The 17825-nt window shown below is 40.9% G+C and overlaps 1 protein-coding gene across 1 annotated transcript in view; it reads right to left on the reverse strand.

The window, feature by feature from the left end:
* Positions 1 to 414: 414 nt before the first annotated feature.
* The window catches only part of yrt (yurt), a 110980-nt gene continuing 93569 nt past the window's right edge, over positions 415 to 17825 (reverse strand). The window contains exon 9 of the mRNA XM_065217084.1: positions 415 to 2052. Coding sequence (XP_065073156.1) covers positions 1915 to 2052 — 138 coding nt within the window. The 3' untranslated portion in view covers positions 415 to 1914. The remainder of the gene's footprint in view (positions 2053 to 17825) is intronic.

Here is a 17825-nt window from a genome sequence, read left to right on the forward strand (position 1 = left end):
GATCCTATTTTCTCGAGGTTCTAGAGGACAAAATCTCAAAGTAATGTTGCAAGGCAAAGTTCGAGTGGTAAGATACGTCATTTTTTAGATTTTTTTTCAGAATTAATTCGAAGTACTCCTCTAAATTCTTCAGAAAATTCACCTCGAATTCTCCTTCCAATATTCTAGCAATTATTAAATACAATCTGGAGGTGAACTGCATAAGAATTATAAGGAGTATTTTAGTGCGAAAGAAATTGTTTTTAAGAACCTCGAACAAAATTACGAGATTGGCTCTATAATTTGTCACTGCGATCGAGCGTTCCTATCATTGCACCATGGAGATCATTTCAATCATGCTGCGACTACATCCATCCAAGGAAGATTTCGGATCATTAAAACGGTTATACTTTGATAATATTCACTTTCATTTATTCCACAATGTATCACTGCATTTTATTTCCTTGTAAAAATCCTCTAAATACACAAATATATATATTTTCATTCATCCACACACTTGTGGGCGAAGGTTCCTGCTAGATCAGGCACAAATGTTTCTTCATCAGACCGATTTTTCAGTAATTAAGCAAATACTAATCCATTCTTTCTTTTCGTTTTGCAACATCCAGCAAACCACTTCTCCATTTAGGGTAAATAGAATTGCATGCACTGAGCGCACGAGTGTATATAAAAAGATTTCCTCAAATTACAAGTCGTCTACATAAAATCATGTTGTATATGGATAGAGGTAAAAATTTTGATTCTTGTTCTCACTTTTGTTCCATATTTTGATTTCATCTGTTTCACTAAATAAAAGGTTTTGATAAACATTTCCATCTACAAATGCGACCTTAATAAGACCATCGTTTATCCTGTTTCTACGGAATAATAATAATTTTTAAAATTATTACTTCACATCCCACATTCGCTGTTTTGCTTGACTTTAGTCGCTGTTAAAAGTGGAACAGATGAAGCGAAAAACACATTCTAAATAAATACTTAACGATAAAGGTGTCGTTCTTCACATGAAGATTTTCATGGGCTTCTTCTTACAGTTGATACTTTAAGTGTTATTTATATATATATATATATATATATATATATATATACTCTATCCAATTTGATTCAGACGTTGTCCATTCAGGTTTCTACTCACTTTCCTCATTCATGGCACCTGAATTTCAGTGCACTATTATTCTTCTAGCGTAGATTTAGGAGAAAACGTGTCAAAGTCAATGTAAAAAAAAATGAGAAAAATACATTAAACTTCAATTCAGGAAACAAGCTACGCACTAATTCGATGTATTCAGGATCACACTACTAGTTTAAGGGTCGTTTGAGCTCTATCAAGGCAAAATTAAGTACTTGGGTTGCAGCTGAGAGGAAATGCGCGTCGTTTGCCTACTGCAAAGTAAAGCACCACGAATATAAGTAAAGTAGCATAACAAAAAGCGATCTAAATTCAGTTCAATCATACTTGAGGGATGTGTACACAGAAGACGGAATGTTTTGAGATCATTTAATACTATATGCGGGTTGCTGAGCTGCTTTACCGATTAAGCAATTGCGGGAATGATCTCGTTTTTTTACACTGCAAAATCAGAGCAAATCAATTTATTTGTTAGTATAATATCGTTTCTATTGCAAGGCTCATTCAACATTAACAATTGTTCACCTAAGTAGATAATTTTTTTCAACGAACAAAAAAAAACCGAAGCTTCGTTAGCTTTACCGTAAAAGACAGAATTGCAAGCCCTTCGTGATCAAAAAGTAGTCAAAGATGCACATCAAATTGCTTAACAATAAAATAAAAAAAGAAAACAAGTAAACTCAGTTGGACAAACTGAACACATACTAGTTCATTCTCTAGTACATGCGATTTCTGATAGATATTTGACATCTAAAACAAGCGAAAGTTTAAGATTAGATAGTTATCTACAGCTGCGTGGTGATGACCGACTTCCGGATAATAGTAGCCTCCTTGGCCTTTGTCGAACCGGTTACGACATCCGCGGAGACGAGCCACGGCGAGATGTCCATCGAGTGGGGTTTGATGTTCTCCTTCAGGGCTTCCTATGATGTCAATGCTTGGGTTAGTGTAGTTTGGGGCTTTCTTGAACAAGTCAAAAAAAAAATACAAAGCTTTTGTGCTGGGAAATTCTACGGCAAGCAGGATGCAGGCAGTTAATGATGCACTATTGGAATACAGGCTTTAGGTTTTTTTTCTGCTAAGCATAAAAAGCATGCATACTTACACGCTATAGTTTTAGTTGATTGGTTAGGGTTACTTACTTGCTTGAATGGTTTAGTTACAATTGTATGTACAAAGAACTTTACAGCTAGATTATAGATACAAAAAATCCTAACAGACACTAATCCGGTTACGTAGTCTACACGTTTAATTCCCTGTGTTGTTATCCACTTAGTGTTTCTTGCCCTGAGTTGAATTTGGTATTTTTGGATGTTTTGCAAATATCAACCAAATACAAAATATCAAATATGTTCAATTTCTCCGAAAGCAGCTATTTGTTTACAATAAAAAAAAAACCCAGTCCCACCCATAATATCATTCAAATCAATATCCTAGGGGTATTCAACTCTGCACACATTAATTCGTGGCGAGTAATGAGCTGTACCGAAAGCTATGCCAAGCGCTGTGCCGAACGTGCCTGTCAAAGTCAATCAAAGTATGCCTATCAAGGCGTCAATATTCCTTGAGTTTGGCAACCCTCAAAGTTATGACTTTTGTGAATGTGTTTACATTCTCAATTTCTCTGATGGATGGATGGCAAGCATTCAGCTTCATTCTCATTAGAGCGTTAGCGGGTCAAGAGGTGGAAGAGGAACTGAAAACCATCAAACCAATACGGTGTTCAAGCAAATTCTACAAGATTCTGACTCGATGTCATTTTGAATTGTTGACTCCTTGCAGGTGTACAGAAACAAAGGAGAAACCCGATCGATGAAGAATGAAATTCCTCCCCGACTAAAGTAAACCCACAACTGGAACGAGCCATAGTGCAATCCCACGCTAGGAGCAACATCGTCGAACCAGTTTTAAATCATCTGATCCGTTCAGAAGTGCGTGTCCTCAAGTATATAAGCCAAGTCTATCGTATTGCTAATTACCACCTCCTAATTACACACCACCAAGCCTATCAAGCTACGATCTGATGCAGTTTTGGTACCTTCCGCAATGTACCACCGATGAAAACTATCTAGCATCTGTCATGCTTCGAAAATAGGATTCTCGGCCACCGCAAACTTCAGCGGAAGCGCTTTATCCGGCACCTGTAGGTCTTTATAGAACTCGAGCAGATTATGCTCAATCCACTCAGCTCCACACAGATGACAGACGTGGGCGATTCTTGATTCAAGAGCATTCTATGGTCATTAGGCTGATGCAAAATTTGAAATTTCCGCTCCACAGTGCTCAAACGGTTCCAAATTGGGCCCTGATTAGCCTCCCTAAATTTGAACTCATTTAGTGAGAAACTGACTTGGCACAAACCATTTGAAGTTTATATGGGAATTACTATGAAGAAACCATAATTTCGGTTCATATCTATCTCAAAATTCACCAGTTCACTCTACTTTAGAAAATGATAGCTGAGCTTGTTGAAAATTTTGTCAGCTACAACTTTGTTGAAGACCACTTTTCGATCAAATTTAAGGAACAAAAATTATTAATGATTCAAGTCACTGATATCTTATGCTTATGCTCATTCAACTGTTCAGCAGGCAACATTGGTGTTTGTGGCGCGTAGAATAAAACACAAAAATCATGGCTACTATGTCACACTGCAGAATACAGTGTTGCCCACAATACAGCTTCTTAATCTTGCCATAAGATTATCAATCTCTTAAACAATTAATAACTATTTAATTTGACGTTTGGTTGAAAAACGATTTTCTGCAAAGTTATAGCTGATAAAAATTCGCATAAGAATAGCAATAGAATTTGTTAGCAGTACAATATGTAAAAAGGCTACACGACAATGAACAAAACGTAAAAACGTTTAAACAGTTTCGTAAATACGGTTCCCGCGAATACTTTGAGCGGTATACGGAGCTAGAGGAAAAGTTTAAGAGCTTGGTCAGGGCCAAAAAACGCGGTTACTGGCGTCGGTTCGTCGAAGGGCTATCGCTCTGGAATGTCGACAGGAGAATTCGTAACGCGGCATCGTCGGTCAACGAGGACAAGGAGTACTCTAACAAGTGGATTTTCGACTTCGCGCGTAAGGTTTGTCCCGATTCGGTTCCGGTACTCGGCTCCGGGAATTGATCGAATCAAGTTCAACCTGCTCAAGAACCTCCCAGAAGTCACAAAGAGGCGATTGTTGAACTTGTTCAATCGATTCCTTGAGCTCAACGTTGTTCCGGATGATTGGAGACAAGTGAAAGTTATCGCCATCCAGAAGCCCGGTAAACCCGCGTCGGATCATAATTCGTACCGTCCCATCGCGATGCTGTCGTGTATTCGGAAGCTGTTAGAAAAAATGATTCTTCTTCGTCTGGACAAGTGGGTCGAGGCGAATGGCTTACTCTCAGATACGCAATTTGGGTTCCGCAGGGGCAAAGGGACGAACGACTGCCTTGCGTTGCTTTAAACTGAAATCCAATTAGCCGATGCTGAAAAACAGCAGATGGGTTCAGTTTTCTTGGACATTAAAGGGGCGTTTGATTCTGTTTGCATCGACATCCTTTCGGACAAACTCCATGCGAGTGGGCTTTCTCCGATTATCAACAATTTCCTGTTTAATTTATTGTCCGAGAAACGAATGAGCTTCTCTCATGGCAACACGGAAATTGCACGAATCAGCTACATGGGTCTTCCACAAGGCTCATGTTTAAGTCCCCTCCTGTACAATTTCTATGTCAAAGACATTGATGAATGTCTGACCGAAAATTGCACGCTAAGGCAGCTTGCAGATGACGGCGTGGTTTCCATGGTTGGACCAACAGCACCGGACCTGCAAGGACCATTGCAAGATACCTTGGCTAATTTGTCTACTTGGGCAATGAATCTGGGTATCGAATTCTCTCCGGAGAAAACAGAGATGGTTGTTTTTTTCTAGGAAGCTTTATCCAGCACAGTCTCAGCTTCAACTTATGGGTAGAACAATCACTCACAGCATGTCGTTTAAGTATTTAGGTGTCTGGTTCGATTCCAAGTGCACTTGGGGAAAACACATAGCGTATCTGAGGCAGAGATGCCAACAGAGAATCAATTTTCTTCGTTCCATTACCGGCACTTCATGGGGAGCCCATCCGGAAGATCTGATAAGACTCTACAAGACCACCATTCTCTCGATTTTAGAGTACGGTAGCTATTGCTTTCAATCGGCGGCGAGGACGCACATATTGAAGCTCCAAAGGATTCAATATCGTTACATTCGAATCGCGCTAGGTTGTATGCAATCGACGCATACCATGAGTCTTGAAGTTCTTGCGGGCGTCCTCCCCTTAACAAATGGTTTTGCGGATTTATCGTTCCGGTTCCTCATCCGCTGTGAAGTCATGAACCCGCTGGTGATCGAAAACTTTGAGAAGCTGCTAGAGCGGAATCCTCAAACACGATACATCGGCCCCTCCTCGTTCAACCCCAATCGCGCTGTCTCCCATCATTTCAGTTGTTCTTCCGTGAGATTCGATCTCACAATGAGGCAGGAGATTCAAGGAATTCCAGAGCCTCACCGTTCCCTGATTGTCCCAACTATTTTTGCGAACAAATACCGCCACGTCCCCACCAAGAAGAGATTTTTCACAGCTGGGTCGGTGATAAATGCTTCCACTGGTTTTGGAGTATTCCACGATCTTCATAGCGCCTCATACAAGCTTCAAAAGCCGTGTTCGGTATACGTTGCTAAGCTCCCTGAAGGCTATGCGTTCAATGAGGGCGATAAAGCACTCGGCGTATTTCCTCCAGGAAATACGATCGTCATTGAGTGCTTTATCAAACAGCTCGCATGTCATCACCTTGGTATGGGTCCCGTCTCATTGCTCTATCCCGGGCAATGAGAAAGCGGACTCGCTGGTCAAGGTGGGCGCTATGGAAGGCGATATTTACGAACGACAAATCGCCTACCACGAATGTTTTACGATTTCTCGTCAGCAAGTCCTCGCCAACTGGCAACAAAAGTGGAATGATGGTGATCTGGGAAGATGGCTACATTCTATTGTTCCACAGGTGTCGATCAAACCCTGGTTCAAAGGGTTGGATATGAGTCGTGATTTTATTCGTGTAATGTCCAGGCTCATGTCCAATCACTGTTCGTTAAACGCCCACCTCTTCCGTATTACGTTTGCCGACAGCAACTTGTGCACCTGTGGAAACGGTTATCACGACATCGAGCATGTTGTTTGGTCCTGCTCCTTGCTCCGAGGAAAACAACCCTTTAAGCCAATTAGAGACGTCTTGGCTTGCCGTGATATCGACTTTATGAAGCTTATTTACGACTTTCTTAAAGCTGTTGATGTATGTGTTTAATGTTTTGTGTTTTAGTCATCCTTTACGTTTAAGTTTTAAATTAGTTCAAAATGCTTTCCCTTGTCCTCCCTCCAAATGATCAATAAATGTAATCCCTAATCTCGAGTAAACCGCGAGTAATCGGCTGCCGTTCTACTAACATTAGTTGTAAGAAAATGATATTCACACACAATAATGTAAAAAAATTTCGGCTCCGCAAAGCTAACGCATTTGAGCCTTGACAAATAAATGGATTATTAAAAAAAAATGAACAAAAAGTTTTGTTTTTCCATAGTAATTTCCATATAAACTTCAAATGGTTTGTGCCAAGGCATTTTCTTATCAAATGAGTTTAAACTTTCAGAGGCTAATCAGGCCCGATTTGAAACCGTTTGAAAACTGTGGAGCGAAAATTTCAAATTTTGCATCAGTCTAATGGTCATCCCTATAAAGTCCTGTGGTCATGCCATCGAAGTCCATGCCACCATGTGGGCGAAGTTCATCAAGTCGCGAGTCGTATTGAGTTTTGGTGAACTTTTCCAATACTGAATGTGAGGATTCATCAAGCTCGATGCTCATAGTTCCTTCGTAGTTCATTTCGCACGAATAACAGCGTAGGTGTTCCACCATCTCCGTCGTATTGTTGGGATCAATTTGCTTAATATTGATGAAATTGTTGCTGTAGCCTTCCGAATTTAACACCAAAGACAACCGTCGGACATTTTCCACAATTATTCCATCACCGAAATCGAATCGTCTCTAGGGGTAACCCATTTCAGCCGTCTTGACTGCAGTACCGACAAGAACCGGCCATGGTGTAGATGAACTCGACTGAAGTGAGGCCCAAATAGAAGCTGTTCTAGATAAAACACAATCCGCTGAGATTTGTGCTGTGATTAGGAAGAGACGGACTTAGTTTTGTTAGGTTTGAAGAGATTCACGATTCCGACAATACTTACAGAATTTTTCGAATGATCCTCAGCACCGGTGGGTACACGTTTGTTGTTTTTATCCTATGATCCTATGTTTTATGTTTGACACTCTCTCACTACCTTCATTTGTGAGTAAACAAAGTATTGAACCAAGTAGTAAACCTTAGCAACGATTGGCAAAATGTCAACACTCAACAATGATGCCGTTTTACATTGTTTGTGTCCTACTTATCAAAGTGTGCCTTAATGTGCCCATGCTGTTGTGTTTCGGCGCAGAGTGCAGAGTTGACAACCAACCCATCTGGAATGTCGAAGGAAGGACTTGCACAAGGGGCAAGACAGCTCCTAATCATGAGCAATTTCAGAGATGCTTTTGAGGCACCTCGAGTAACTCACATTGCTCAGTGAGCAAGATCACTGTCATTTGCCTTCTTACTTTTCGCATCACAGCAACATAAGGAGATGCGAAGTCAAAAAGCTGCTGTCAAGCAAAACAACAACAAAAATCGGGGACCTCCGGCCTACAACTCCGGGCGAGTATGGTTGGGATTTTGAACTTTCGGTCCCAAATTTCTTTCGGTTTCCAGCTCCCGGGATCGTGCGTTTGCTGAGGACTAAAATCGACTCGTTTGTCTTGACTGTTGGATTTGATCGTACTGACGGAAACGGGACTGGATGACCGGATCTATGAATCGCAACCTCGGATCACTTTATTCCGTCTTCAAGTGACCGATCTCCCCTGCACAGTCAAAAGGCGTTCTGACTGCTGTCTCAACTAGACTAACCAGCTACCTAAGTATCTCGCCCATTTCCAGTCCGCTGGAACAGCTCTGGATTGTCGTGGAATTTCCACAAAACATTCTCAGTATTGGTACTGTCTACCTGCAGTGTGGAGAATGACAATAACGGGATCAGAATGCGTTTAGTATGCATTTTTGGGGTTCAACCGAAGTGAAAAAAAATGCATTTTTGGCGATTTTTGTAGCATCAAAATGGCACCCTTAACGAGTTCAGAACCACTTCTAACCATTGTAGGATGGTGCATTGTCTTGTCCCGTGGGTGTGGAGAATGACAATAACGGGATCAGAATGCGTTTAGTATGCATTTTTGGGGTTCAACCGAAGTGAAAAAAATGCATTTTTGGCGATTTTTGTAGCATCAAAAAAAGCACCCTTAACGAGTTCAGAACCATTACTAACCATTGTAGGATGGTGCATTGTCTTGTCCCGTGGGTGTGGAGAATGACAATAACGGGATCAGAATGCGTTTAGTATGCATTTTCGGGGTTCAACCGAAGTGAAAAAAAATGCATTTTTGGCGATTTTTGTAGCATTAAAATGGCACCCTTAACGAGTTCAGAACCACTTCTAACCATTGTAGGATGGTGCATTGTCTTGTCCCGTGGGTGTGGAGAATGACAATAACGGGATCAGAATGCGTTTAGTATGCATTTTTGGGGTTCAACCGAAGTGAAAAAAATGCATTTTTGGCGATTTTTGTAGCATCAAAATGGCACCCTTAACGAGTTCAGAACCACTTCTAACCATTGTAGGATGGTGCATTGTCTTGTCCCGTGGGTGTGAAGAATGACAATAACGGGATCAGAATGCGTTTAGTATGCATTTTTGGGGTTCAACCGAAGTGAAAAAATGCATTTTTGGCGATTTTTGTAGCATCAAAATGGCACCCTTAACGAGTTCAGAACCACTTCTAACCATTGTAGGATGGTGCATTGTCTTGTCCCGTGGGTGTGGAGAATGACAATAACGGGATCAGAATGCGTTTAGTATGCATTTTTGGGGTTCAACCGAAGTGAAAAAAATGCATTTTTGGCGATTTTTGTAGCATCAAAATGGCACCCTTAACGAGTTCAGAACCACTTCTAACCATTGTAGGATGGTGTATTGTCTTGTCCCGTGGGTGTGGAGAATGACAATAACGGGATCAGAATGCGTTTAGTATGCATTTTTGGGGTTCAACCGAAGTGAAAAAAATGCATTTTTGGCGATTTTTGTAGCATCAAAATGGCACCCTTAACGAGTTCAGAACCACTTCTAACCATTGTAGGATGGTGCATTGTCTTGTCCCGTGGGTGTGGAGAATGACAATAACGGGATCAGAATGCGTTTAGCATGCATTTTTGGGGTTCAACCGAAGTGAAAAAAAATGCATTTTTGGCGATTTTTGTAGCATCAAAATGGCACCCTTAACGAGTTCAGAACCACTTCTAACCATTGTAGGATGGTGCATTGTCTTGTCCCGTGGGTGTGGAGAATGACAATAACGGGATCAGAATGCGTTTAGTATGCATTTTTGGGGTTCAACCGAAGTGAAAAAAATGCATTTTTGGCGATTTTTGTAGCATCAAAATGGCACCCTTAACGAGTTCAGAACCACTTCTAACCATTGTAGGATGGTGTATTGTCTTGTCCCGTGGGTGTGGAGAATGACAATAACGGGATCAGAATGCGTTTAGTATGCATTTTTGGGGTTCAACCGAAGTGAAAAAAATGCATTTTTGGCGATTTTTGTAGCATCAAAATGGCACCCTTAACGAGTTCAGAACCACTTCTAACCATTGTAGGATGGTGCATTGTCTTGTCCCGTGGGTGTGAAGAATGACAATAACGGGATCAGAATGCGTTTAGTATGCATTTTTGGGGTTCAACCGAAGTGAAAAAATGCATTTTTGGCGATTTTTGTAGCATTAAAATGGCACCCTTAACGAGTTCAGAACCGCTTCTAACCATTATAGGATGGTGCATTGTCTTGTCCCGTGGGTGTGGAGAATGACAATAACGGGATCAGAATGCGTTTAGCATGCATTTTTGGGGTTCAACCGAAGTGAAAAAAAATGCACTTTTGGCGATTTTTGTAGCATCAAAATGGCACCCTTAACGAGTTCAGAACCACTTCTATCCATTGTAGGATGGTGCATTGTCTTGTCCCGTGGGTGTGGAGAATGACAATAACGGGATCAGAATGCGTTTAGTATGCATTTTTGGGGTTCAACCGAAGTGAAAAAAATGCATTTTTGGCGATTTTTGTAGCATCAAAATGGCACCCTTAACGAGTTCAGAACCACTTCTAACCATTGTAGGATGGTGCATTGTCTTGTCCCGTGGGTGTGAAGAATGACAATAACGGGATCAGAATGCGTTTAGTATGCATTTTTGGGGTTCAACCGAAGTGAAAAAAATGCATTTTTGGCGATTTTTGTAGCATCAAAATGGCACCCTTAACGAGTTCAGAACCACTTCTAACCATTGTAGGATGGTGCATTGTCTTGTCCCGTGGGTGTAAAGAATGACAATAACGGGATCAGAATGCGTTTAGTATGCATTTTTGGGGTTCAACCGAAGTGAAAAAATGCATTTTTGGCGATTTTTGTAGCATTAAAATGGCACCCTTAACGAGTTCAGAACCGCTTCTAACCATTGTAGGATGGTGCATTGTCTTGTCCCGTGGGTGTGGAGAATGACAATAACGGGATCAGAATGCGTTTAGCATGCATTTTTGGGGTTCAACCGAAGTGAAAAAAAATGCATTTTTGGCGATTTTTGTAGCATCAAAATGGCACCCTTAACGAGTTCAGAACCACTTCTATCCATTGTAGGATGGTGCATTGTCTTGTCCCGTGGGTGTGGAGAATGACAATAACGGGATCAGAATGCGTTTAGTATGCATTTTTGGGGTTCAACCGAAGTGAAAAAAATGCATTTTTGGCGATTTTTGTAGCATCAAAATGGCACCCTTAACGAGTTCAGAACCACTTCTATCCATTGTAGGATGGTGCATTGTCTTGTCCCGTGGGTGTGGAGAATGACAATAACGGGATCAGAATGCGTTTAGTATGCATTTTTGGGGTTCAACCGAAGTGAAAAAAATGCATTTTTGGCGATTTTTGTAGCATTAAAATGGCACCCTTAACGAGTTCAGAACCACTTCTAACCATTGTAGGATGGTGCATTGTCTTGTCCCGTGGGTGTGGAGAATGACAATAACGGGATCAGAATGCGTTTAGTATGCATTTTTGGGGTTCAACCGAAGTGAAAAAAATGCATTTTTGGCGATTTTTGTAGCATCAAAATGGCACCCTTAACGAGTTCAGAACCACTTCTAACCATTGTAGGATGGTGCATTGTCTTGTCCCGTGGGTGTGGAGAATGACAATAACGGGATCAGAATGCGTTTAGTATGCATTTTTGGGGTTCAACCGAAGTGAAAAAAATGCATTTTTGGCGATTTTTGTAGCATCAAAATGGCACCCTTAACGAGTTCAGAACCACTTCTAACCATTGTAGGATGGTGCATTGTCTTGTCTCGTGGGTGTGGAGAATGACAATAACGGGATCAGAATGCGTTTAGTATGCATTTTTGGGGTTCAACCGAAGTGAAAAAAATGCATTTTTGGCGATTTTTGTAGCATCAAAATGGCACCCTTAACGAGTTCAGAACCACTTCTAACCATTGTAGGATGGTGCATTGTCTTGTCCCGTGGGTGTCGAGAATGATAATAACGGGATCAGAATGCGTTTAGTATGCATTTTTGGGGTTCAACCGAAGTGAAAAAAATGCATTTTTGGCGATTTTTGTAGCATCAAAAAAAGCACCCTTAACGAGTTCAGAACCATTACTAACCATTGTAGGATGGTGCATTGTCTTGTCCCGTGGGTGTGGAGAATGACAATAACGGGATCAGAATGCGTTTAGTATGCATTTTTGGGGTTCAACCGAAGTGAAAAAAATGCATTTTTGCGGCACACCATTCATTGACCCACTGCTATTGCATATGCTGGTGGTTTACTGTACTCTTTTGGACGGGTTTAGTCGAGTAAACACTTTTTCCAACCGAAACGGACGTTTGCTAGATCTTGTCCCGACAAATGATTTCTCATTACCGGTCACTGATCAGTCTAGATGCTGACAATCCCGCTCTCGTCGTGTCATTCAGGTTACCAACTCCGATTTCAAATAGAAAAATCTACATTCTCTCAATCCTCTTCATCGACTCTCTCTTTCGTAAATAACTCGGCTACAAAAACATTTCCTGCCGTCTTTGTCGTATTAGATGCTAGATGGTTGCATCTTACATCGATCTGGGTGTCCAAAATATTCGGAAATATCCTAACACGGTATTGACGATCCTAAGAGAAATTCGATGAACCGAATCGATCAATGCCGAAAGGGCCTATTGAAAAGTGACGCGAGGATTTTATTTTGTTTACAAACAAGACTGACGCCTAATATATCGACAGTGAGCATGCATAAGGGCGTAAACGCGATGATCGATTCTCTTCGTCGATTTTCTCTTTTGTCGCTAGAATTAACGTTTCTCTGAACGTTTGCTGTTGCTTTTGATAGCCAATACAACCTCTTACAACACTGCATTGAACAAATTCTAGAAAATTGTTTCGCTTAGCTGTGGCAATGCAAAGAGAAAATCGTTGAAGAGAATCGGTCATCTCGTATACGCCCTTATGCATGCTCATTGCTCACTGTCGGTATGAAGGCGGTAAACGGAGTAAGCCGAGGAGTAAACAGACAGTAAATCGATGAACGTCGATTTAATTTTGAGGTACATAGAGTTACTCGCAGCAAAAAAACGGATCTCAGAGTAAAGTTGTCTCACCCCTTGGACTTGCAGGAAACCGACATCAGCGTTGCCAGATATACCGATTTATCGGTATTTATACCGATTTCCGAACTAGATACCGATACACAAATAAGATTCCTCAGAATACCAATTTTTGAAATTGTATACCGATTTATACCGCATTTTAAATGATCAAAATTAGTATTGCCTACCCGCGCTCGAATTTCGGAGTAAATAACTGTGATAGACTTGTATCTTTTTGAATAACTCAAAAAATTTGAGCACTCAAAATAATCTTTGGAAATGTTATATGCTTGACACTCTTTTGACAATTTTTTAAATTTCTTCACCGTTTTTGGCTACCCATAAATCGAGAAACTGTCGATGGCTCTTTCCGGTTATTCCTAGAGAATCCCGGAATACTTTTTAAACATTATTTAACTTCCTAAATTTTTTGTTAATATTTTACTTCCTGAATTTTCTTCCAACTTTCGCCTGGAATTTTCTTCCATCTTACACCATAACTTATTTTTCGATTCCTCCCGACAACTTATTTCAACTTCCCTTGGAAGCTTGTTCAGCCATGGCTCGAATGGTTCTTTCGTCTTCTCCCACCAGTTTTTTGTTTGTTTTCAAGTTCCCTGAACTTGTGGGATGTTTCCAGATTTTTATTCCGGATTCACACTAGCTGCAGGAACTTTTAAGAAGTTCTGAGACTTCAGAAAAGTCTAGGCTTTTGAAATTAAAGATAGTTTTATTAACTTCTGTTCTAATTCCAAAACCCGAAAATTTCAGGAAAGTCCAGCGAACTCCATTGAACTTACGAAAACATCAGAAATATTTAGGAAAGTTCAAAGAACTTCAGGGAAATTTAATGATTTTCAGGAAGTTTCATATGTTTCAGAGAACTGAGCGAACTTTAGGAAAGCTCCGTGAACATCAGAACAGATCAATTAACTTCAAGGAAATGCTGATATTTTAAAGGATTTCCAAGAAACTCAAGCAATGTTCCACAAATTTGGGAAACTTAAGGGAAGTTACTTGAACATAAGAACCTTGCGAGAACATTTTATGGGAAATTCCATGCTTTTTAATGGCAGTGCCAAGAATTAAAATTTTAAAAATCGGGAAGATCAGAGATCTTCAATGCAAATGATATAATAAATTCAAGAAACATTTGAGAGCTCTTAAGAAATTTCATAATCTTCAAGAAAATCCAGATACCTTCAAAGATGATTATAGATATTCAGGTAGCTTCATTATAATAATGGAAGTCCCGTTAACTTAGAGGATGATCAGAGGACTCTAAAAACAGCCCCATTTACTTCAAGAAAATTACAAGAAATTTTAAGGAATTCCGAGGAATTATGGAATATTCCTAAGTGCATTTCAGGAATGTTCCGAAAACTTCAGGGGCATTGCGGGGTCTTCAGGGATGTTTTATGAATATCAGGAAAATTTGCTGGATCATTAGAACATCCCCCAGAAATCTCTTTCTTCCGGAATTATGTCCTTGTTTCTTTCGACTGTTCCATAGGCCTCTTCAGAAGTTTCTTGCAATCTACCTTAGGAAGTGTCTGCCAGCGTCTTCAGGAAGTTTCTTCCATCTTGTTCTGGAAGTGTGTCCATAAGCCATAGGTTTTCGACTTTTATTGGAAGGGTTTTCCGAACTTCTTCTGGCTTACCCTAGAACTGGCTACTTCTGGAATTAACTTCCATTATCCAAAACTTTTCTGGCTTCCTTTGGATGTGCAATCCGATTTTTTTCCGATGGTTTCTTTGAATATTCACTAGAAGTTTCTCAATTCGCTTTCAAAAACAGCTATAATATAAAATGAATTAATGTAGTAAATACCGATAAATACCGATTTTTTAAAACCTTCGATACCGATAAACTTTAAAACAATCTGGCAACGCTGACCGACATACATATGTGTTCCATAGTAACCACATGAAACGAATATCTTAGGCCGACAACATAGTAGAAGCGATTCGAAGCGATAGCAATTGGCAAAGCGAAATGAAGCGGCAAGCAAAGCAACCTATGACATAGGCCGCGGCCAGGGTAGACGCGATTTGCGACGCAACGCGACCAATTCAAAAGAATCTTATTATTTATTATTATTCCTTGCGTGAGTCGTATCGCGTCGCGTGTCGCGTGTCGCGTCTACCCTGGCCGCGGCCTTATTATTTATTATTATTCCTTATGCGAGTCGCATCGCGTCGCGTCACGTGTCCCGTCTACCCTGGCCGCGGCCATAGTGAAAGCGTTTTTGAAAACATTACAGTCGCGCGCGCAGTACAACATATTTGTTCATATTTGTTTCAATTCACCGTGGATTCTTCCGATGAGGAATATTTCGCTTCCTCAAGCACGATTAATTTCGTAATGAACAACAAAAGAGAGTGTATAGTTCACCGATCAATCAGATGAGATGAGGAGTTCTTCAGATTGTACGAAGATCTTCGTAAATATCCAGAGAAGTTTCGGTCTTACACAATATGAACACATGGATCTGATTTTGAATCTAGTGACAAACAAGATTATCAGCCCACTTGCGTTCGTAGGCGTCAAAACACAACACGAACAGCTCTGTCGCTTTGCTGAACGCTGCACACCTCTTCGCATCGCTTTCACTATGATAGGTTTGGGCGATTCCCATAGGACGCTCATAGAGGGAGCTTTCACGCAAGCGCTTCGCTTATTGCCAACGCATCGAATCGCTTCGAATTGCTTCTACTATGTTGTCGGCCTTAGGGTACGACCAGGGTAGACGCGACACGCGATGCGACTCACGCAATGAATAATAATAAATAGGGGAAATGTAGGTAATGTCGGCCTACATGTCCCTAATTTGGGCCCATACATAAATTCAGCAATCGACTAGATTTTCAATAGCGACCAAAAATATCCATTGGTACCGTCCTAATGACGCGTTCATCTAGATAAAATTGATAAAAAGCAGACTTTTAGCGATGGGCCCAAATTAGGGACATGTAGGCCGACATTACCTACATTTCCCCTAATAAGATCCTTTTTAATTCGTTGCGTCGCGTCGCGAATCGCGTCTACCCTGGCCGTGCCCTTAGAAGCCTATGAATAATCAAGCTGTTTGACACAACTATTTTCTACATTTATTAATGTTCTGACCTCGGAAGTATATAGCATCACAGCATATAATTAATGTTGATGTCACATCAAAATGGATGCACTTTAATTGTGTCAAAAATATGGTGTAATATTACTTATAATATATAAAATATGGTGTAAAATTATCATTAATACAGCATTTGTTTATTTTTGTGCCCATAAAAATTACATGAGATTTTCGACAGGAGTTAATTGCATCCTCTTGGACGTCATATTAAAATTTATTTTTTGCTGTGAGTTAACCAAAAATCAGTCTTTTATTGAAGTCTGTAATATCTAGCGACGACAACAAGTTCGAGTCACTTCAATTCAAGTCGATCCATATCAAGTCATTTGAAGATGTCGAACCAAGATTTGAAGCACGCATTTTTTCGGCTCACCGAGCTGGTAGCCAGTCAACAAGAACAGATCCAACGCATCAATCGGGCCGGTCAAGTCAACCGACCGGGAAGCAAGAAGATCATCGAGTCGTTGGCCACGGGAATTAAAGACTTCTACTACGATCCTAACGATCTTCGACAATTGGTACGCCCGCTACGAAGATGTTTTCAAGTTCGACGGCAAGAATCTGAACGACCCCGCGAAGGTGACTCTTGACGTAGACTGGCACCCAATTCCATGAACGGTACGTCAATAGTATCCTACCAAATCATCCACGCGACGAAATGGTGAAGAAACTCAAGAAGCTTTACGATCGGTTCCTGTGCCTTCAATACATGAAAAACGATGCTGACGATGTTTCAAGCTATGCTGCCTCCGTGAATAAACACTGTGAAGCGACACTACGTTTTGTTTGTGGTCTTCAATATCCGCGAGATGCACACATCCGCACCGGATTAATCGGTAAGTTGGAAGCTGAAGAGAATATTCCGCCGGCGGAAGGTTCGAAGCTCACCTTGCAAAGCTCATCGAAGAGTGCTATCGTTTCAACAACTTTAAGCAGAACACCAAAATGATAGAGAAACCCATTCCGGAGAAATCCGTCCGTAATTAAGCTTCTCTAGAAAAAAGAAGCCGAATTCCCCATGCTGGTTATGCGGTGGTCTGCATTTTGTGGAGGAATATCCCTATCAAGACAAGAACTGCAGCAAGTGCGAACGCAGGCGGCATAAAGAAGGGTATTGCCGAATTTAAATCGAAACCTGGCAAGAAGTTAAAAAAAAACCCAAGCCCAAGGAGCGCATCAAGTCCAAATGAATTTCCCTCAAGCGTATCGATCTTCAAGGCAAGAGGAAATACGTTTCTGTTGGAATCAATGGCAACGATGTTCCAGACGAAACTAGAACCGCACTACCGTGCATACTGGCGACAACGCTCTGATGAGACAACGAAACCTTACCCCCAAGCTCCTCCCCTGATCCTATCCTTCGACAATGTACCTCTCTAACCTCGGGTAAGCCGCGAGTATTCGGCCAAACTCCTACTAGACATAGAATTAAGTGAATTTTGTTACAAACAAAGAACAATGAACTATCGGCTCCGTAAAGCTAACGCGATTGAGCCTCCCAAATAAACGAACTAGTTAAAAAAAAATGGCAACGATGCAACTCTTCCGATGTCACGTTCATATCAACACAAACGTGGGAAGCAATCGGAAGACTAAGCATCAAGGAAACTGAGATAACGGCAATCAGCGCTTCCGGAGACAAGATCAGCATTGTTGGTGAGTTCTCCGCATAATTAACCATTCGAGATGT

Source organism: Ochlerotatus camptorhynchus, unplaced genomic scaffold (assembly GCF_037179485.1).
Source record: "Ochlerotatus camptorhynchus isolate MF236.1 unplaced genomic scaffold, CSIRO-AGI_Acam_v1.1 ptg000070l, whole genome shotgun sequence".
NCBI classification, from domain to species: Eukaryota; Metazoa; Arthropoda; class Insecta; order Diptera; family Culicidae; genus Ochlerotatus; species Ochlerotatus camptorhynchus.